This window comes from Podarcis gaigeae (assembly GCF_964106915.1).
Source record: "Podarcis gaigeae genome assembly, chromosome: 4".
NCBI lineage: Eukaryota > Metazoa > Chordata > Lepidosauria > Squamata > Lacertidae > Podarcis > Podarcis gaigeae.
The window spans coordinates 36,846,870-36,870,587 of NC_139677.1; the positions used below are offsets into that span (position 1 = coordinate 36,846,870).

Sequence of the window (23,718 nt, forward strand, 5' to 3'; positions counted from 1 at the left end):
GGAGACAGACCCACCTCACCAGAAAGGGCATTCCGCCAATGAGAAACCACTACTGAAAAGGCCCTGTCATAGGTCAGCACAAAGGAAAGAAACTCCAGCTTCTTCAAGTTGCTGAAAGGCACACAAAATGCCTACACTAGAGCTTTGAAGAGCTTGCCTTAAGTTGAATATGTTTCAGCCTCACGAAACAGTACCTTTTTACTGATATTGCAGCAGGGGTGGGGGACCTGTGGCTCTCCATGAATTTTGGGACTATAACTCTCATCAGCTCCAGCCAGCATGGCCAGTGGTCAGGAAAGATGGAAGTGTTAGTCCAGCAACAACTGGGGGACTTGGCGGTTCGCCGTCTCTGTGTGAAAGAAAACCCCTAATTCTACATAAGGTTAAAGATATATATATATTTAATCACAGACTGAAACATCATGATTACAAAATGGATGGTCAAGTTCAAAAACCACCGTACACACAATTCTGGATGGGAACCTCTTGCCCATCACCACCACTGCCGCCACCACCACTAGCAGACTGGTAGCTCAAACAGAGTTCTTATTTGCCGGTGTGACTGAACAGTGAATTCCGGAAGTATGAGTGATGCCGCACAACAGAGGCTGGTGGGACATATTGCATTCACACAGCAAGCTGTGGCTATTTTCCGAGCTCTCCTACGGTGCTGTATCAGGGATCCCAACAAGTCTGCAACTTTCTGTCCAGAGTCTTTTCTGCAGCTCCTCATCATAGGAGACGTCCGCAGATTTTGTCCTTTGCTCGTTGCAAAGATAGCAGGCGCCAACGCCTTCCAACTCTGGTGAAACTGCTGCATAGATTGATGTGGATGCACCCTCTTCTGGGCTCTGTGGATTAGAAATCAATCAATCAATCAATCAAGTAGAACAGGAATGCACAGAATAAGATTTATCAAGACATGACCATGAACTTACTTCCAAGACATATTTCAAGCACTGGCTAATTGGTAGGTGGGGTGTGGGGAGAGGTTATGTTCTATAAGGAAACCATATAAGCCCAGTTCTCGAATATATTTAGTTTAGGTGGAGTAGGTGGGGGGAGAGGCAGAGATAGAGGGAGTGGGGGTGGGGAGAGAGAGAGGATAGGGAGAGACTGTGTGTCACTCAGGGCAAGTTTTCTTCCCTTGAGACTTGCTAAAGGTGGTCTACGAGCTAGTTATTCTATGAACAAGAGGCAATTGTCAAGTTACATAGTGTAGTAACATTTGACAAATATAACACCACAATGAACAGAACGATCCCCATGGGCAGATTACGTGGAAGTACTGTCTCTCAAGGACTTTAAGCAAAGATAAATGTATCACATCTCTGCCTTTAGCTTGCCTTCACCACTCCCCTCTATAATTTGGGGGGGGGGGGTTCTTTGTTGCTTAGAAACCACCTAGTTCTTTCAGTTTTAGGACCTGACATGGCAACACAGATTCTGTTACTGTATTTACTAGAAAGAGCATCTGCTTACAGAACAATACAATAACTAGTTATGGCCCCATTCCTCAGCACTCTGACCAAGGAACTCTGGAAACTATCATTCTATGAGGAGAAATCTTGATATATCAAGAATTATCACCACTGCTCCCCCCCTCCACTTAAAAAGTGTGGCACTTACTGTAATAACTTCATGGTGAATACCAGCACTGATTTTTTTAAGGAAAAAAACCACTGAATTTATCACCATTTGTGTGTGTGAACACGCACACACATGGATTTTGTTGGGAGAGACCACTGAGAATCAAACTTGTCAAGTTTGCAAATGTAGAAACATACATCTTGTGCTTCAAGGTGATGTTTAGACATCTGTCCTTAAAATTATATAATCCCGAGTTAGTTTTGTGAGACCTGATTTAAGCTTTCCTCTTTCCCCAACTGCAAATTAATTGTTTAATCTTGTTAATTACAACATCATTAGAAATGGATTAGCAACCTATTCTCCTGGTGATCCACTGTCCCCTTCATACACAACGTCCTCTCCCATTCATATATTGCTACTCCCAGTAAGGAACTGGGTTGTATCCTTTTTTTTCTTCAAGCCACTGCAGTAAGTTTGAAAAATGTGGAAGCAAAATGGCATGTCTTGCTCCATTTCAGTATACAGAAGAGGAGAAGGAAGAGGTAAGAAGAGAAAAGGAGGAAAGCAGGAGGCCCGAAATTTAAGGAATCCAATAATCAGTATTTCAAATCTGGGACAGGGTCATTTTATTGGAGAATGAGCAATCCAGATGTGAGTATGACTGTTATTTCACCTTCAGCTTCAGGGTGTCCTACCTGTAACACTTTCATATTCATTAGGCTGTGGGGCAAAATATCACAGCGACTGAATATCAGGTTATTTCAGGTGATCCAAGCTGGCTAAACCAACACGAAGTTTTTCAAAATCATTAATCTCTTTGCAAATGTCAGCTTCTGGCATTTTGCTTACAGTTGTACATGGGTAGAGCTTGAGGTCATAGCATGCCTACAGGGATTTTGAAACTGTGGTTTATTCACTGCCGTGGGTTTGATCCAAGGATTTTCAATCTCAATACAGCAGCATTACACGGAAATGGCAAGTTGTTCCTTTCTCAGCAGCAGAATTAATGCATTACTGAAAGCAAGCAGCAGTATTTAAATCTCTAGTGTAATTATTCATTTTACCAGGATGAAATGTCCTTTAATCTGCCACAAGCAGGTGAAGATGCAAGTTGTATGTATGTATGTGTGTGTGTGTATATATAATACATTCTGTTGAGTAACATGCAGAGACAGAGGCAGAGACCACAACAACTAGGGTGACAGCAAATGAAGATTGTGAGGCTTAATCCAGCACAGCAAGGTAAACTAGAGGATTTCACATGACACAAATAATTATCATCAAAGTGCTGTGCTGTCAAAGAGAAAACTAGTACGTGTCAAACAAACAAAAAGCAACATTTTGTATTCATATGATATAATTTGTCCCACATTTAACAGATTTACTTCCTATCCTAGGCTTTACAAAAACATTCTTACAAAGCTTTAAATTTTTAATCACAGATTTAGATCCCCCAGCCCCAGCCTCATATATTACTGATCCCACTGATCCCCTATTTTTCAATAATTGCCTCATTTCATCAGGGAAAACAAGGAACCTAAACACACTGAGACTGTACTTAAAATGTGTTACCTGACCTCCCCTACCATCTGAGGTAGCTTGCAAATGTGACTATACTCCTAAAATAAAAATATCCATACCAAAATGGTGGGCCATCATCAGATGCGTATTCTGCTTTTTCAGGATAGAAATGGGAAAAAGTAAATCTACAGACCCGGTGAAAACAGTTACAATAACAAATTCAGAAGCACTGATCTCTGAATATTACAGAGTTATGTTTAATATTGCTCCTCTGGGACCTCATTCCTGAGCCTTAAAGCTCCTACAGAAAAGGCCTTCTTCTTCCACTGCCACCATCTTGATCTCCTGGTGGGATTTCAAGCAGGGTTTTATCCAGCAATCTTGAAGGATGGTGGGAGTTAATCTAAGGCATTTCCGAGGTCTACAAATTCCAACTATCAAGGATTTTAAAGGTCAAAACCAGCCTCTTGTGTGAAACATATTCACCTCATATCACTTTTTACTGAGCAACAAATGACCAGACAACTACAGGAAAACTCACTTTTCTTAGAGCACTTGGCGTCCAACAAACATTATTTTGGTATTGTTTGGGATTTAATTTTAGCTTGTTTCCCCTTATTCACAAATTCCAAACACCCAAAAGCACCGCTTAAATACAGAACAAAGCTATGGTCAATCTCCTCCCCACCAGCAGGTTTCGTACGGATGATAAATCCCACCACATAGAAAATTGAGCCTTGCTGAACACTATTAACAGCTTCAAAAATGTGGAACAAATATCACATGGTCCAATCCAAAAATGAGCTCCTTAACTACCTTTTCCTTTAAGGATTTCCTCTTGTATAGGCTCAGCAACAGCCTCCATCAAACACAGATCCTGAACCAACTGATTCAAGCACACATGACAAGAAGATTCCTCTCTCATGCCTTTGGCTTAGACCTTGACACAACTGTGGGGGTCTTACTTGGAACTAAAGACTGAAGTGCATCAACAATCTTGATGACACCGTGTATTGTTTCAACAACTGGATGTTACCTCAGGCAGGTGCGTTTTGCAATTCACAGCAAGCACTGGGGTGATATGGGCATTGTGATCATGGTGGAAATTCAAGCCCTTCTCATGAGAAGCTGGCAGCAGTCCAGGCACCCGGCTTGATTCCCTGTTGACCTCTCTGGCTGCATTCCCCAGCAGACGCAGGCAAGGTCTCAATCGGCGATTCTTCTCAAACATGAGAAGAACACACCCCTCTTTCCTGCGCCCCCCCCCCCAGGCAGGGGAAAGAGATAGACAGAAACGTATTTACATGCTTTTATTTCTGTCTTTGCAGCGTTACAAAAAACATGACTGCTCTCTTCAAATTCCAGCAGTGTTGTGACTAAAGCTTCCTGTACAACCTGTACAGCTCATATTACACTCTGAGGTAATTCTGGTGCTGCGCACTGTGAAGTGACTGCCCCTCTGTTCCCACAGCAGTCTCAACATTCCCATCATGTTTACACTTCAAGCTAGGACTTTGCAGCTGCATTGCTTCATTATCGTAACAAACTTCTGTAAATAAGCAACACAATTCCTTGCTGCAACGGATTAGCGTGGCTCCCTTTCTGGAAATTGCTATGATAACCTGGCTCATGTAGATTCATCTTGAGCTTATGATACTTCTGTTTGAATGTTTTGATTCCTGTCCTTCTGAAACGTTCAGACAAAACATAATTTTTATGTGAAAGGTGTGAGCAAGTATTACAATCTGTTTCCAGAGCTGAGTTGTTGCCCTGTTTATTTACAGGACACTGCAGACTAACATAATTCAAGACACAGTACATGCCCACATGGGTCTAATTCCTACTCCTGTGAAAACTAATTACCTAAGCCTATCTTATTGATAACCTTTTCCAGCCCTGGGGATGGAGGGGGACCAATGAAAGATGAATCACTATAGCAACTGGGGCAGGATGAAAGAAACTCAGTGGCATGGAAAGCTATGAAAATCTTTAGGCAGACTCTTTGAAGACTGAAGACCACAAATACTGGGCACACATAATACGTAGCTATAAATGCATTTATTATGAAAAGTGGTATGTTTTCTTTCCGCTTTACAAAACTATGTCCCTTGCCGAGACATGCTGCTTGCACACATTGTATTGTTATACGCTATCAAAGACTAAGCATCTTTGAACGCTCAAGACACAAGAAGTGTTTTTTAAAGTCATTTTGTATGTTGTGCAAATGTCATAATGGTTAAGTAAAGACAAGAGTACACAGTCAACAGAAAATGACAGACAATACGGTACAGCAATCTGTAGGCTATTCGTCTTTCTAAACATTGTAGATAATTTCTCTCTCTCTCTCTCAGCTTCCTGTTTTCTGTTTTTCTATTTATTTGTTTCCTTTAAAATCCTCCGTGTTCATCCTTCTGCTTCTCGGATGTACCAGAAGACCCAAGAGAAATTTGATAAACTACTGGTTCTCCATAAAAAGGTTTGTCCTGCATATGATTAGTCTCAAGGTTACTTGCATTGTTCATCTAGAGAAGCTTCATTCAACAATGAGCCTTTAAAGGAGAAGTGATTACAAAAGACTAGATTGTCCAGGTTTCTTTCTGTGACTATCTTTCCTTTGCAGACAATCCGAATGGCAATCATCCATGAAAAGATACCTTTGTTACCAATTTTAAAACCTTTATCTGGGCAAAATACTTAAGATGTTATAGGAATATACCACAAACAAGACAATGTGAATTTAGAAAAATCACACCTATATCTTTTCTAAAAATAAAAAAGGAGGAGGAAGAATAGCATTTTTAATAAAATAAGCATTGATTAGCAATATCAGCACAGTTTCTCTCCTTTATTTCTACCCCAACCCTAGAAGGGCAACTATTGTAGTGCTCAAGTTAATATCAACTTAAAAAAAATAAAATTGTATATATTGGTCGTTTACACTAATGAACTATTTTTAAAAGCCACTAGATTAACTACATGCATAAAGGCATTTTCTCCTAATAAGCTACACAGCCTCCAAATGTTTTGCCTGCTCCTAAAGGACTAGCATTTGCTGCAGATCTAATAAATAATGCAGATATGGTTCCCCCCCCCTTCTTCCATGGTGCTTCATTAAGAACTGTACTAATAAAGCAGCAGAAGATGGTTTAGATGTAAATTGCAGCATATTAAAAAGATACTTTGGCTATATCTGCAATTAATAATAATAATAATAATAATAATAATAATAATAATGAAGGACACTCTATAGTGTACAAAGAATGCAAATAGTGTAGAAGTGGAACCTACAACAAAATGTTGCAGTGCAGGGTTCCAGCCAGTCATGCCCTGTTTCCAGAAAATCTGCCCTGCTAGCACAGTTTTATGTTTTCTCTTCTCAGCATTCCATGGCCACTGAGCATGCTCAGTGTCAAGGATTGTCTGGATGCAGAAGAAGTGTGGGAGGTGCCAGCTGGGGAATCCCTAAAGGAAGAAGACTCAGAGCCAGGGGAGTGGTGCTGGGATGACGATGAGTGAATAGAAGTTGAAGACAAGGGGGAGGAGGAGGTGTTGGAAGCTGAAGCAGCAACAGGGTTTAGTGAGCAGGAAGAGTCTGTGGCAGAGAGTAGTTCAGAATCAGATGCAGAAGCGGAGGCTGGAGAGGAGTGGGGCTAAGAGGCAGTGATAAGTCAGGCTGGAAGGAGGGAGCCAAGCTGTCTTTCTCGCCTGCAGTGACCAGCTCTTCTTCCCCCTGGTATCCTCTGGTTTGCTCTGTTTCAGCACTAAATAGTGGTTTTCCTCTAGGGAAAGCAGTGTGACAAGAAGAAGTGTGGATGAGCTTTAAGCATTTAGAGAAATTCATAGGGCCTTAGTCTGATCAGCACCCTTTGAAAACAAAACTTATAACAGCTATTTGCTTTTCTTTAATTGTACAATAACTTTGATGAATGAATGAAAGATGGCTGACCTTTTGGTTCTTAAACATGCACTCACTAAGAGGATTACAATTGTTTGTGAACGTTGCAAAGCCTTAGGCCTGGAACACAGATGGAGGAAAATAAAATTAAGTTAATTTTTATTCAAACTGAACAGGCTGCATCACTCAGTGAGATAAATTGCTTTAATTATTTCCCGCTTGCTAAACCTGTGCTCTCATCACTTCAAGTAAGTTGTACATTGGCTGTTTTAAACAATCAGCTCAAGTGTGGGTGAAAGGAGGGTCCTAAAAATACTGAGAAGCAAAAGAAAAATATTAAAAACCTAGACAATAATGATGCATTTCCATAGTGCTGTTGTGACAAAAAGCACTTAAGGCTAATAAGAGAGATGTTTGTTATTTGACTTGTATTGTGTAGGTACTTAAGAGTAAAATTGAAGAACATGTGGCAATTCAGATTTCTGTTTCAGAATATTTTTTAAAATAACATTTTTCCGCTTCATTGTATTTCATTGCTTAATCAAAATAGGAGCAATCACCATTAATTTGCAGCTCTGTTACCAAGAACGCATGCCTTCTAGACAATATTTCCAGCATGTGTGGCATGTGTGTAGATCTATGAAGCCACACTTCTGACACCAGTGCTGCTGCTCCTTGCCTAGAACAGGCTGACGGCAGGACAGAGCAGGGCAGTGGCAAGGTGGCTTGTTGGATCAGTGGCACAAGCACTGTTGCTAATCCAGTGTTCTGCTTCATCCATGTAGTCTTAACCTCCTTGCTGACTTTCCCTTCCCTTCCCAGTCCAGGTAAGCAGTGAAGAAGGAGTGAGGAGGGTGGCTCTGCCCTGTCCTACACACTGCTACTGAATCTTACTAATTTTAGGAGAAAGCCACTAATTAAGGCCATGTATGGCACCATAAAGCAACGGAAGTCTATTATTTCAGACACAAGAATTCCAGCATGTCTTTGTTTTGAGATCAGTAAACACTAATCTATACACATTCCATGGTACAGATTTTTAAACTTGCTCAAGTGATGCAAACAAGTTAACTGGGCTTTAATTGATCCAGAGAAGGAACAATGCAAGAGGTGGGGGAAACCAAGTGAAAGCAAGCAAAAAGAAACGGAGGAAAAGGGTGATTTATGAGTCTAGCACATTGCAAGTCTTATGACTCTTCCTTCAGGGCAACTATAAAAGCAAAATTTATGTACAATCCATTTAACAATTCATTAATGAGACAATTGTAAAAACACTTCTCTTGCAGTGCAAACCTACATGTTTTCTCGTAAGTTAGCCCTACATCGAGCTCTGCAGCCTTAAAAATAGAGGTGCCTCATGAAAACAAACAACAACAACAATACGGTCGTACCTTGGAAGTCAAATGGAATCCGTTCCAGAAGTCTGTTTGACTTCCAAAACATTCGAAAACCAAATTGTGGCTTCTGATTGGCTGCAAGAAATTCCTGCAGCCAATCAGAAGCCACAGAAGACGTTCGGGTTCCAAAAGAACGTTCACAAACTGGAACAATCACTTCTGGGTTTGTGGCATTTGGGAGCCAAAACGTCCAAGTTCCAGGGCATTCGGGATCCAAGTTATGACTGTATATAAAGTAGTTCAGGCTTTAGGACAAATGAAGCAATTTTAAGTGTATTCAGATATTCCATATCAAGTTTTCTGTGGTGTGTGTCCTTCATCTAATATATTAACATAGGTAAATCACAAGCAACATCATTGGAACAGAGTAAGGGGGAGATGGAGCTATATACGAGAATCAATACATTTGGACAACTGTTATTCTCGAGAGTTTCTCTCTGTGTTTGCAGAAGGCACAGAGGCGATCTATAGCCCAACATGTTTATGCAGAAGGAAGTCCCACTGTGCTCAGTTAGCCTTACTGTAGGTTCAAAAGGCCTTCCTCAGAGGCAGCCTTACAGTGTGATCCTATACCTGACTAATCAGAAGTCCTGTTGACTTCAAGTGAGCATAGGACAGCAGTCTTAATTAGCTGAAAAGTACTTCCTCCATTATCTTCTTTGAACAAGAGCCAGGGCTTTTATTCAAAACCATGACCACTTCTGGAATTATTTTTTTGCTCGTCCATTTCTAATGATTTTTTAGAAAACCACCCAGCCTTGGGAAGAGACCTGTTGACACCTTGCAGAATACTTGAAATATAAACATAAGACTGCATTTTTTTAACAACGGCTGGCCCTCTCCCCCACCAATGTATTATTTTAATGCCTCTGTGGAATTTTACAACATGGAGGATGCAGCAGAAAGGACTACACATGCTCCCACTTCCCTGTCCATCTTTAAAAATGCTGTCTTAAAGGAAAGACTGCTGCTGTCTTTCACATCCTGGGATTATAATTTCTATCGTTAAAGAATCGCTAGAAGGTCCCCCTCCCAACCCCACCCTGGGGTGTTGGAATGAAGGCTAGTTAATTGCTTGTCAGAAGTGCCATAGCCCCTGCCCTCTTTTTGACTTGGAAGAGTATTAACTGGAAGATAATTGCAACGTTTCTTGTCTACTGCTTGCACTTTGCTGACAGTGACAAATAATAGGTAGAAGTGGAATTTTTTTGTAACCTGCCAAATTTCTCAAAGCATTGTCATTCTTCAGCGCAGTAACTACATGTGTGGTAAGATCCTCTCACTCACTTTCTCTCTTTTTTTTAAAAAAAGATGTTATTGGCAAGGAAGATCCGGATGATAGCTCACATTCCTATATATAGTGTTACGGGCTACAAAAGTCCCTAATGGTGAGGTACATGGATCCTGGGTTAGAATGCTTTGAGCCAGCTCCTGGAAACTGCTATACAAAACAGTGCCCTGACTTTCAAAGGGAAATGCTTGGGATTAAAGGGAAGATGTCAAGGAGGCATCTGAAAGGACCACAGAGACAGGGATAGGATACACGTGTGTGAAGTCCACTTGGGGATGGAAAGGGGTTGTGTTTTGAGTTTGATAGGAAAGTGGATGGCAAACTGGAGGAGAGACAAGAAGCCACTTGAAGAGACCAGGAAGAAGCTGTTGAAGCAAGAAGGAGTATACAGGCCATTTGGATTTGGAACCCAAACCTGTAGCTGAAGGATCCTTAGTACATAATAAAAAAGTGGAAATCTCAGCTTAGGAGAGTGAGCAAATGTATCCCAGTACTCTGCTGTAAACATTTTTACTTCATGGAGAACTAAATGCTACATGTCTTCCACCAAGGTTGCTCTGTAATACCATAACATGCAGTAAGCAAATGCACACATTTTCTTCTCAAGCACATTTCATCTCAGTGTCTCCTTCTAAATGAGAAGTTTACATGGGCCAAAATGGCTGGTAAAAAAAAAAGGGTGTGTGCTATAGTTGTTTTTTGCCAGAAAAAGGCTGCCTACTTGCCTAATTCCTTGGAGACTGAACCTCAGAGCGTTACATAAAGGCAGACATTTCCAAAGAAAGAAAGAAAGAAAGAAAGAAAGAAAGAAAGAAAGAAAGAAAGAAGCAAGCCTACAGGCTGTTGACGGCAATGGAAAGGGAATGAGAGATTACAGCCAATGCTGGGCACTTTTAAGGAACCTATGTTTCAGTTCAGTGCAGCATTTACTTCCTGACAGTTCACATATGCACTGTGATTCAGCATTCTCATTGTTTTTGAATTTCAGCATGGATTTACATCAGGGGGCACATGCATAGATCAGTAACTCTGTGAAGGGTTAACAGATCACAGCCGCCGTTACAGTAGATCAGTGGCCAATTATTTTCCAGAGGGCTGCAACAGGACTCTCCAAAATCAGGCCAGGACATGGAGCTTATCTGACCAGAATAAAAGAAAAATACTTGAAAGCACAAAGGGCACAATTTAATTCAGCCTACTAGAATCACATTGACAGATTCCAATCTACTTGCTTATGGTGGGTCCAGGCTGAAGGGGTTTTTTTTGTTTTTTGTTTTTGCATTAACTGCCACTGGAAGAATATGCCACTGGATGCAAATCACACTAGAAAAAAACAATCTATATTTAAGTCATAAAACATTTTGCGTCCCACTCCCTGGGTGTATTGTCAACAATTCACTTTTTCTTTTAAGGTAGTATTTTTAAACAGTATTATCAGGTATTTCCAATGAATGGTTTTACTGTATTAAGAATTTGGTTTTATACACTATTTCAGATTATAAACACTTCACTATACTGGTTGTATATTCTTATCAAAGTTTTAAATCCACCTGCCAATTGTGAACAATCTAGGCCCTAATCCAACATTAGGGAAGATTTTAGTGTAACACAACTTTATTTCAGTAAATTCTTTCAAATATATATGAAAGACAAACACATATTTCCCCTTTGTAACTATTTCTGCAATTTTATCTAAAAGTAGATGTGTAGCATCATGTTAACTGGGTGGTCGGAAACTAAGTTTTACCCAAAGTAGACCTACTGAAATTAATTGACCTATCTGAATCATGTTAATTAATTTGAATGGGTCTAAGTTGGAGTAAAACGTAGTTGACTACTACCCACTGAATTCAGACTACAGTCCTATTAACCTGTGAGTAAGCCATGCAGAACTTAGTGGAATTTACCTCTGAGGGTTTGACCAAAGGCCTTTGGAAAAGTCTGCCATGCTTTTCACATTGTGAGATACTGTACATGTCAGACTTATAAACTGTACAACAGTTTGTTATCCCAACCATGCCCTTTCATTCTAAAATTCACAAAGGTGGGATTAAAGTAAGAACGTTGCACTAGTGAAAACAGCAGGGAGGTGGCACATGAAGAAGGGTCTCAGAAGATGATCTGATTTTGGGTAGGTTCATATGGAAAGAGGCAGTCCTTGAGGCCTGTATTCAACCTTTCATGACCAAAGGGAGAAATGTCCCTGGAGCCTTATGTCACTGGAGTTGGAAGCTGGATAGCTAACGTAAAAGCAGCGCCTTGTGTGAAGCTATTGGCCAAAGATGTGTTGCCTGGGTGTGCAGCATCATGTGAGCGCAAAGTCTGACCTGGCAGGTCTGCGGCAAGTGTTAAACCAGCTGGGGACTAGCTGGTCTGCCAGTTGGCCACCTGTGTGCAATATTAACTTCCTAAGGCAGAGGTGCTTCTGATTTATGTTAGCAGCACAGGAAGAACACAACAAGAAGAGATGAAAAATTTGTGAGCCACTAGCAATACTGAATAGATCTTTAGCCATGCACAGGAGACCTCATCACGAAATGACACTCTGACAATACCCCCAGGTACCTTTAAGAGAAGCCAGCCTGTCATCCACTTGACCATTTTCGCTGCCCAGCAGACATTTTGGTAGAGATCAGTATTCACTACTCCGGGATCTACAATGTTAACAGTCACGTGGCTCCCTTCTGCTGTCAGGAGATGTTGTAGTCGGTAGGCAAACAGAACAAGGGCAAGTTTGCTTTGGGCGTAGGCTCCGTGGGGTGAATACAAGCAACTACATGGGGTGGAGAAACACAGAAGCGAATTAATTCTCTGAAGGTAACTGTGTGCTGTAGGACACATGATTGGTTACAAATTTTAATAAATTATAGAGAAGTGGATAAGAGAAGCAGCAATACGGCAAAATGGCCCTCAAATGGGCTTATCATCTGAAAACACATTGCTTGCAGTAGCCAAAGTGATTATTTCAGTAGATTTCCTTGTGTCATTTATGGAAAGTGCTTTAGATAAACCTGCCTGTTAATATAAACTGTAGTGTTGGCACCCGACTGGTATTGTTCTCTCTTGGGAGAATTAAATTATGAATCTCAGAACACCATATGTGTGATTTCCTGTGACTTCCGGAAGTCCCTTATTACATTTATAGAGGTTAAAAATAGGCAGCCTCTGCTTCACAGATCTCACAAGAAAGAACTGTTGCACTTACTGTATTAGCATTGAAAACTAAATATGGCTTGAATAAAATGGAAAACAAACATGAAAGTGTGAGACAAAGAGCCTTCAGCATATGGAAAATTTAACTGGACACAGTGTAAAATTACCTGCAAATTTTAACAGCCGCATATTAACAAAAAGATACATAGTACAGACACACTAGCAAGAGGCTCAAGTGTGCTTTTGTGATCACAGCCCATTCTCTGACTTGCACGATTAAAGCACAGGACTTGAACAATGAAAGAGCTTGGCTTCAATTCTCTCTAGATATGAAATGCTAATACCTGTTCTGGGGTCAAATGGTAGAACTTTGGAGGTGGTGCAGGGGAAAATAGCTTCCCCCCAAACCTCTGCATCTCCTCTAACTCCTCTAACACTGTTCAGTTTCTGGCTGTACTACATTTTAAGGGTTACACCTTATTCCAGAACATGACAAGACCTCCTGTTTCTGGCTGCAACAGCAGCTTAGGTTGTGCTCCAAATACAGTGGTACCTCAGGTTAAGAACTTAATTCGTTCTGGAGGTCCGTTCTTAACCTGAAACTGTTCTTAACCTGAGGTACCACTTTAGCTAATGGGACCTCTCACTGCTGCTGCTGCACCGCCGGAGCATGATTTCTGTTCTTATCCTGAAGCAAAGTTATTAACCCGAGGTACTATTTCTGGGTTAGCGGATTCTGTAACCTAAAGCATCTGAAACCTGAAGCGTCTGTAACCCGAGGTACCACTTTACTGCAAATTCATGCTCAGTTGAGCACAAGATGGTATGCGCTGTGTGGAGAGAGAAAGAGAGAGGACAACATGAGCCTACCAAGGCCTATGCTTCAACTTCTGTTCCTTTTGTGCCATGTTCTTTTATTCATTATTTTTTTTTAAACTGCTGACAACTGCACTACACCTGAAGGGGAGAATGACGCATATTGATTGACACAAGGTCAGAATAATACGTCAAGTGGCTACTTGATGTCACTTCTAGGTTCCTGGAGGCCTTTTTTCCCTCTACCCTGCCTTCTTGTTAGGGCTCATTCTTCAGAGACACATAATTGTGCACAGCTCACAAAAGACAGCTATAATTAACCTCAATGTTGCCAGAAGCCAGGATTTCCTGGCTGCCACAAACCACTTGTATATTCTACACATCAAAAACCCTGGCACTTCCTTTCCCAATCTACCTCCCTCCAATTTCCAAGGTGTTAATCTGTCTAGGGGGCACAGCAGTATATTAAGAATGTACTCAGGCCTAGGCAGATTGCTAAATGTTTCAACAAAAGCACTGTTATTCTGCATACCTTAACGTGACTTCTAACAAAAGGCCGCATGTAAAATGCTGCAATACACCTTGGTTTCAGCACTTGGTGCGGAAAACAGAAGCACTCTAGAACTCATAAAGCTTTCTTAATGATTTGTGCCTTATGTTTGTAAAACATCGCTGTTGTCTAGGCTAAGGAAAAAAACCCAGACAGCCATAGATATATTCAGACCTTTAGCTGGTGACCAGGTTTTTAGTTGCATGGAATGTGGAAATTATTTGCGTAATTTCTAGCATTATGCTCAGTGGCCAGTTTGCCATTATGTGCAAGACTGATGCACTAGTCCTTTTTTAAAAAATCATCCTTTTAGATTGAATGTCTGGGCTATTAATTGAGATAAGGTAGTCCTATCAAAGACATTATTATAAAATGGAAATTCCACACACAAAGATGATAATGCTAACTTCCCAATTCTCATCACCATCTGTAACCTGAAGAGCCTAAATGGGTAGAAACAGGCTTCTTGCTTGAAGGCATTGAGGATGGTAGACAGGTTAGAGCTGGAATGCTAATCTCTGTGCCCTCCCTGAGGTGGAATTTCCAATTTTCAAGGATGCCTGAATAAGACTGATCTTCCAGGCAGGATAGAGCTTCATGATTACATAAAGAGTCCAGTGCTCACAAGAAACTGCAGATTTTCAACAACTGGATTCAGTCCTGTGTGCAACTATAGATGACGACTTTCTATTGATTTAGGTAAGTTTTTCACACATTTTGCTGCAGAACTGTCTATAAACTATGGTTGAAATATTAAATATGCTCATAAGCGCCGTCTTTTCCATTTACCATCCTCCTTTAGCTATTTTGCTTCTTTCCTTAAAACACAGTGGATGCTCTGAATCTTGATCTTTACATGCACATGAGTGTGTGTATATATGTATGGCTGACACACACACACGCACACACACACACACACACAATATGCGAGACAACAGGGTGAAAGACAGGCAGGCAGGCAGGCAGCACATGTCTCTGGCAACAAGTCTAGAGATATTAGCGTCTATATATGTTGCCAAGATTTCTCTAACCGTTGGTGAGCAGCCAGCAAACTAGTGTTTATTAAAGCTGTCTAGACACTTATTTCTAACCAGCAGCAGATATATAGGGCAAAAACACAGTCAAATATGAATCTTTTCTCTTTAAGAATAGTCTGCTGGAATGTGCCAATGGCTCGTCTGTCCAGCATCCTGTTTTCACAGTGGCCAGCTACATTCTTGTGGGGAGCAAGCAAGCAGGACTTCAGGACCACAGCACTCAGTCTACCTGGGATTTCCAGCAACTGATATTCAGAGGCATGCTTCTATGGAATGAAGCCCTCAGCAGAAAGCTCTTCAAGCATACTGACTTTGTTTGCATACAATACTGAGACAGTGCTTCTCTAGCTTTTTTTTTTTTAAGCGCTGGAACCCTTCACTTTAAACAAAAATATAGCAGAATGCTTGCAGAAATATATACAGGGGGAATGGAGTTGATCATTGGAGGAGCCAGCCAGAGCTGCAACTTTTAGAAGCATCAACTCTTGAGACTTTGAAAAACTCTGCTGCTGATAGCCACTGATGGGAGAAGCCTTTGCTTTGCTTGTTATCCTTTAGGCTTTGGCTCTGACCAGAAAGAGTCCTTATCTCTGTCAGTGTTAGAGACAAATCATGAGTTGTAACAAAGGGTTTTCAGTCAAGATGGCGCTGAGGTGAGATGCGCTTATCAGAGCTCCACAGATTCCTTTTTAAAATTCTTTTAAAACTCTGTTTTAACTGTAACATGGGGGCTGACTGCTGGCCACTTTTCCTCTTTCTGCTGAGAGCAAGGTTGTTTACATGCTCCGATTATCCCCAGCGAGCAACACTGTAAAATGTTATGAAGCCAGCCTTCTAAATTACCCCAAAGAGCTAATCAGCCTCACAGCCGCCATCTTTATTTATTTATATGGCTTTTATCTTTTTAAAATTATAAAACTTTTAAAGTTTCTGTTCATACAACCCTTTGACCCCTTAAACTCTTTATGCAATACAAACAAACTGTAGCAGCAGCACAGTAGGGTACTGAAGAGACAGTGTGGAAGGAACATTTTGATTTTTTTTGGGGGGGGGTTGTTCCTGTCCATCTTCTTTTTCTTCTCTCACCATCAAGCTGCCCCTAAATTGGTCATAAATCAACTCACTGTTGACAAGACTGTGGACCTAATTAAACAACCTGGGAAACACAGCCTGGCTAACACTAGAAGTATGGCAGAAATGAGAAGAGCAAAAAGATGCAGGTGCTCTGAGAATGATAATAATTAATAATAATAATAATAATAATAATAATAATAATAATAATAATAATAATAATTTATACCTCACCTATCTGGCCAGGCCTCCTCAGCCACTTTGGGCGGCTTCCAGCAAAATATTAAAATACAGTAATGCATCAAACATTAAAAGCTTCCCTAAACAGGGCTGCCTTCAGATGATATAGGAAACTTGGACAACTATTTTTTTGCCTCGTAAAGAGCCTTTATTCCCAACACAGAATGTCTTTAACCCTCAGTATGTAGAAAGGGCTGCCCAGATACTTCCCAGATGAGGACAAAGCCAATACTCCCCTAGCGTCTGTCAGTGTTAAAAGGAGTAGCATTTTGAACCCTTGCTTGCAGGCTGCAGCTCAATGGAAGGTGCTAAAAGGGGGACAAAGAATTCCCATTACAAGTGATTCAACAGCCAATTTAACCCAGTAGTGGTATGGTGTGGGCAGGGTGTTACTTACTGGACTTCCCAATGCAGTGTGTTACTGCCAGCTACAAAGAGAAGGAGGGATAAGGCAATGGCAAAAGTAAGTTCCCTGCTGCCTCACAGCCCCCCTTTAAGTAACGCACAACAAAGCACAGGGTTGGGAAGCCAGGTAATCAACACTGCCCTGCCCACACTGGCCACTACTGATTTAGCTCTTGGAAAGGAAGAAGAGGAAGGGTATTTAATCTCAATGGCTGCAACTCAGTGGAAATCACACACTGTGCATCCTTCTCCACCATTACATTATTATTTTTTTAATTGTGGAACCCCTTGCACTGCTTTGCAGAACCCCAGGGTTCCACAAAACACAGTCAGAGAAATGGGCCACGATGCTCCTCCTGTGGTCCTCCGTCTGCTTCACTGCTGTGAGCTAAGCCATGGTTTGAATCAGCATGTCACCCAAACTGATGTGGTTTGCAACCCTCTCCTCATGGAAATACGTCCCAGAGCAAGCAAAATAAAGGAAATCAAACAATCTGAAAAATCAAACCACAACAGTATTTCCATCAAAAAAGTTTTTAGGCAAATCTTGCCTAGAAAATAGCATACAAAATGTATTGCTTATGTTAGCCAGTGTGTGATATCTGTGCTTATTTACCTGATAACTTAAAGTGGACCTGACTGAGAACTAGGGTCCAATACTCAAGATCAGTAATAAATGACGAAGGGCAGAAAAATCCCCAGTGTTTTAATTTTTACATGGAAAAATAAGTTAATCTGCAAATATATTACTGGGCAAGCCTAGCAGTTTCAACAATTTTGGCTTTGCTTACTAAATACACGTAAAATAAGCAAACTAAATTGGATAACTCTCAAAACCTGAAAATTCTCCAGTGAAAATTAACCAATGCAAATTACCCTAAACTTCAAGGGAATATTGTTGCATTTCAAAATTCTATGGAAAACCCACATCACCGCCAGTAACAGTCAATAAATGTAACTCACAGTTATTGACTGGAAAACAAATGGAGGTTATCATAACTGTAAACACACATAATGTTTAAATGGACATTGACAGGAATGAATTCCATAGAACAAACAGGCTTATAGTATTCACTATTTGAATTTTCCAAAGATCTAAAACTTCTGAAATGAGGTATTCAAGAAACAAAGCAAGCTTCAGAAGCTTTAAAAAGGTCCTGCAGGGGCTCGTTCAACATATTCATGTCTACTTTACTTAAGAATCATTTTAATGCAAAACCTCCTAATCTATCATGCTGTTATACTGACAGCGCCGCAATAAATATTCAGGCAAAAAGGTAAGTTCGGGATGAAATTACTGCCTAGCCTTCTGTTGCATATGTGGGCTGGAATCATTACAGCCATTTGTCTAAAGGCAATTTCACTTGTAACAATGGTAATCACGAGCAGTGGAAGACAGGAAAACAAGTGAGCTAGATTAATATTTAGTAATGTAATGGCTACTCTTAAAATACCTTATTGTGTTTACTGAAGTCACTAAGGAGCTCTATAAGCAAATGCAGGTGCAATGCTCTATTTTACAGTCAACATATAAGGAAAGAGCTGTTTAAACCACTTTTCATACAATATTTCACTAACAAAATGTGGGCCTCCTGTTTGGTCCAACTGCTCTCCAAGGGCTTTATAATGAGGATCTTAAGGAGATGCTGCTGCTTTCTGTTTTCCCCACAAAAGAGGGGGATATGGAGGCCCGAAATGCAAATTAAAGTTCCTCTCTTGAAGTACTTTTGTAACAGGCAGGAAAAGACAGCTGCCCATTCAGGAGAAATTCTAGCTGGCATGATTATACCTACATTATGCTCTCTCGTGTCCACGCAATTTCAGAGGAGAACACAGAAGAAAGGCTATCAAAACACTGCATGCTAAAATGAGACTTTTGTTGAAATGTCATTTAAGAAATTTGCTAAGCCAAAACTCTTAAGGAGGAAACCAGAGCACCATTACAGGTTTCAGTAGTATGGGTTGCAAAGGGAATGGGGGGAAGATGAGTCACAGCACTGTACAGAAACCTGTTCTTGAGATATATCCAAGATTAAATTGCTAAGAAGTTATGAATCTTAAAGGTATTTGTTGTGTTTACTTTTTGTTATCTTCCAAGACCCTGTAGGATGTCCCACCACCAAAACAAAAGAATTGCATTTCATGGGAATGCAGGACAGGGTGGTTTTTTTCCTGTGGCAGCAGCCTGCTATTCCTGAACACCCTTCAGGTGAATAAGAAAGACGGAAACAATTCTTGGTCTACCTGTCCTGAAATGGTTTTTGATGTAAAAGCTTTAACGCTGCTCTTTGATTATTTTAAAAGTTGGTTTTGTGGTGCTTTGTTCTGCAAACCGTGGCTGCATACCCAGCATACAGTTAAAGAACCCCCCCCCCCAGAGAATCCTGGAAACTGTAGTTTGTTGAAGGTATTGGAAACTCTGTGTGTGGGGATAAACTACAGTTCCCAAGATTTTTAAGCAGGGGGAAGAGAAATGAGCCTCCTTGGAAGCCATCTCAGGGTCAAAAGACAGTATAAAAATAAATACTTCTAAGTAACCAAAGCTGTAAGTGACCCAAAGGAATACTCACGAGTCCTGAAATACCAGGAGAAGAAGGAGTTTGCTACCCTTCCACCCTCTCCAAATGGCACCCCTAAATTAAGCACTGTGTGTAAGCAAGCCAGGATTAAAAAAAAAACCTGCTCCATATATCCAAGTGAGCTTTGGATTTGTACTTCTTAAAAAGCACCTTCTGATGAAGTATGCAAATACAGATCAGCAAAGGAGGATGTGGCCTTGGTAATGTGTAGCTCACATGCAAAAAGCTTGTGAAACAGAATGAGTTCTCACAATGCAAGGATATGCTATACAAAACCAAAGTTTAGCTGATGGTGGTGATTTTATTATTTATACCCTGCCCATCTGGTTGGGCTTCCCCAGCCACTCTGGGCGACTTACAGAATATATAAAACATAATAAGGCATCAAATATTAAAAACTTCCCAATACAGATGTCTTCTAAAAGTTGCAGAGTTCTTTATCTCCTTGACATCTGGACGGAGGGTGTTCCACAGGGAGGGTGCCACTACCGAGAAGGCGCTCTGCCTGGTTGAACCCTACACACTCACTGTGCACTTTTCAGCTGAAATGATTTCATACAGGTACTCAGATATATTCAGATATTCCACCCTGTAGGTCACTCTCTGCATGCCACAATATACCTAGGTTCATACTCTGTGACTTTCATAATCTGCCTTGGGTTACATTAGTAGAAACACAGAGGCTGTTCCATCAGGCTGCCATGGAAGAGAAGATGACAACATATGCATTCCATTCTTACACCTAAAAAGACATTACCCTGACATGACTTATTAGCTCCTTTAATCCATCCAAGTTTGTCAGGATGTTGAATTTCAGTAAACACACAAGACGTAACTGGCTGTACGTTTAAATAAATAAAGTATACTATTGGTTGTATTAAATTGTAGATTTTAACAGAAGTAGCTCATAAAGTTCAAGGAAAAAGCAGAAGACACAGTGGATCAGTTCATTCTCTAATCAGTTTATGTGTAAGGTCCATGTATATGTAAGTGTCTATTCCACCTGTCTGTTCATAGAGTCCAACAATCCACACGAAAGGTTGTTACAGTTCCACAGAATCCTTTCACAGCGTCTAAGACAAGGATTTCTGGAATATTAGCCTTGTTTTGCCATCCTGGGCTTCATCAGTAGTACAAACTCATATATGATATCACAGAATCTTATAGCATAGTAGTAGCTGCTGTAAGCAGCAACTTTTACAGAGTAGAGTTATATGGGCCAAGCCGGTTACGTCTTGTGTGTTTATTGAATATGTTTCACGTAACCAGAGGTTTGTTGTTGCTTTGAGGATATTGAATTTAGCAACTAGTATCAGTCTCCAAAGTCACCCCATGCCAGTAAAGAAGACAACACAGTTCTAGCAATGCAAAAGGAATGGCTGGGTAGAAAAATGGCTTGGCAACAGGGTATATGGCACAGCTCTAAGCTCTGCATTTCCTGCATGGGGCTGGGATTAGAGACCTATAAATTCCCCCTCCATGATTCTCCTAAAACAGAGCAAAGGAAGAACAGATTAACCCAATGAAAAGGGCTAAGGAGCAGGCAGGTGGATGAACAGAAATCTGGCAACATTTAAATAGAATAAATGATATCCAACACATGCCAAAATGACTGCCAACTGGCAAGAGTATTGAAAGGGGATATTGCCAATTGGAGAGCAAAACTGATGAGAGAAACTGACAGTCAGTGGAGAAGTGCTAGACTCTGTGTAGGTTGGGAATCCAAACAGCCAGGAGCCTCTTGCTCAGAATTGTCTACTGACTGGTAGCAGCTGTCCAGGATTTCTGGCAGGGAACATTCCTGGAGTTGCCAGGAATTGAACCTGAGACCTTCTGTATGCAAAGCAGATGCTAGCCACTGAGCTGTGGCCCTTCTACAATGTTTTCCTCCCTACTTGCCTTTGCTGTCATCTGAAAACTGTGCAAGGGTCTCTTGGGCAACAGAGAACCTGGGAAATATTGAGGAGCAGGAAATTGTAGTTTCTTCTTTTGCATGGCTTGATGAATTTGGATGTAGAGGACACTGCGAATCCCATGCTCCCCAGAAGGAAATGATGGTCCTCAGCATGCCACAAGGGCATCATTGCCAGCTGTGGATGAGGACTTCTGCCTAGCAAACCCTCCCACACCTCCCCCTTTCCAGAGGTTAACTTGGAAGGTTGTCACACAATTAGAGAAATGTTGATTTGTGTAATCAATAAATCAAACCAACTAAACCTGAATTAATTTGCATATAAGAAATCTTGTCCTAAAGAAAAAGTCATTTTGTGTGTGTTTTAGAGGATGAATTTATGGAATCATGGGGCTGGAAGGGACTTTGGACCTCAACCCCTTATTCAGCACGGGTGCAACCACAGCATTCCTGAAAGGTGAAGAGCCCAGCCAACACCTTTGTGGAGGTATTACCCCCTATGCACACACAAAGCAGAATGGCCCTTAAGATGGTGGTTGCCATCTGGAGTCTTCATAAGTGTTTCTCTTAAAAATAATTATTTCAAATCATTTTTTTATTTTAAAATAATCTGATTCCTGATTCAGCAGGACAATGTTTCACCCAACTAAATACTACAGCCCTCGTATGTTATTATAGTGCATTCCAAGGTGTGTATGTTAGAAGGAGGAAAATGCTTTGATGTGCAGAACCCAAAATTCATGCTCATAAAGGCAAGAGACTTTTCAAAGTTGTCCCATCCTGCATTCTCCCAAAACTCCTTGTAGGGAGGGAATGGGATACAAATATGAAATAAATACATCTGGACATATAAGACAAACGAGCTAAATTGATTCTGGTTTCAATTTTTTGTAAACCTTAGGTTCAGTGAAGTTTTTCTTTTTATTTCAATATACCTGCTTTGCAGATCGTTAAGACGTAATTCTGCTACATAATGGGTAGCTGATGAGAGAGTGACAATTCGAGCATTGTGGCTGTGGGTTCCTGATTGCTTCAGTGTTTCCAAGAGAAGGTTAGTCAACAAGAAGTGTCCCATGTAGTTAATACCAAAGTGTTCCTCAAACCCATCCTCTGTTTTCCTTTCAGGCACCAGCATCACTGCAGCTGTGAAGTTTAAAAAGAAAAGAAAGAGTACAGGTGAAGTTTGTGGTATACAGGAGCCTGCTTGTGGTGAATGGACCACTATATAGGCTGCTACACATCGTATATTTGAAAGCACATAATCCCCCCCCCCAAAGAAACATGGAAACTGTAGCTTACCACTTACAAAACTACAATTCCCAACACCCTTAACAAACTACTTATTCATAAACATGAGATATTTAACACCACTACACAAAGGGTGCTATATAAATTTAATATTTTTTTTAAAAAAAACTACCTGAATTCATCAACTTGTGTGTGTGTGAGTGTGTGTTTATATACATATATATAAGCTTATAAACTTCCTAGTACCTGCAAAAAAATGAGCTCCTTCACAAAAAATAATGGAATTCCAAGCAACTCCATTTCCAGAAGAAGATGAAATGAGGAAGTGTCATCATGCAAGTAATACTTATGCCCTGCTTTCTTCCATCTTGGACTCACTACCTTCAGGGACTGTTCATTCACATGACCAAAAACAAAGCCCAGGAAAAGCAGGTGTACTGAGCGAGTAGCAAAGTAGTTGCTTGATTGCTTTCTCACTACTGAGTTGTTTTTGCATTGCACAATGGAGAAAGACCTTGTCCCACCTCATTTCTGCCTTGGGAACTGGCCCTGAGCTAGCTCGGCTCAAAGATTCCTAGAAGCGGCAAAAGCCTGCTTTGCCTCTACTGTACTGTATACATTTTGCACACTTGGTTCATTCAGTCCTCTTGGCACAATAACTTTGGCTATTGTTCCTCTCTGACTTTATGCTGTAGACACATTCATCATGTTCTCCGACACCCCCACCCCCACCCAGATAAATCACTATTTGTATATTTTTCTTGCCATCTCCAACAGCTCTTTAGTCTCCAAAGAGATACAACTGCTTCCCCCAAAAAAATATTTCCTGAAATGTATGTTTGTGCTATTTTAATCCTGCTGAGCACTAGAAGGAAATGAAGGAAATAAAGCAAACATACATACAGAGACCTGCTTTCAGATAAAAGGAAAAGCCTTGGAAGAACAACTTCCCCTTTTTAAATTATTAACTACACAACATTCACCAGGCACTAAAAGTTGTAGACTATTGATTT

The 23,718-nt window shown here is 40.7% G+C and overlaps 1 protein-coding gene across 3 annotated transcripts in view; it reads right to left on the reverse strand.

The window, feature by feature from the left end:
• Nucleotides 1-378: 378 nt before the first annotated feature.
• Nucleotides 379-23,718, reverse strand: part of ZBED1 (zinc finger BED-type containing 1) — a 127,286-nt gene continuing 103,946 nt past the window's right edge. For all 3 annotated transcript variants that reach the window (XM_083734313.1, XM_083734315.1, XM_083734314.1), the window contains 3 exons: nucleotides 22,393-22,600; nucleotides 12,260-12,467; nucleotides 379-851 (listed from right to left, as the gene is read on the reverse strand). In XM_083734313.1, the coding sequence (XP_083590439.1) occupies nucleotides 663-851; nucleotides 12,260-12,467; nucleotides 22,393-22,600 (605 nt within the window). In that variant the 3' untranslated portion in view covers nucleotides 379-662. The remainder of the gene's footprint in view (nucleotides 852-12,259; nucleotides 12,468-22,392; nucleotides 22,601-23,718) is intronic.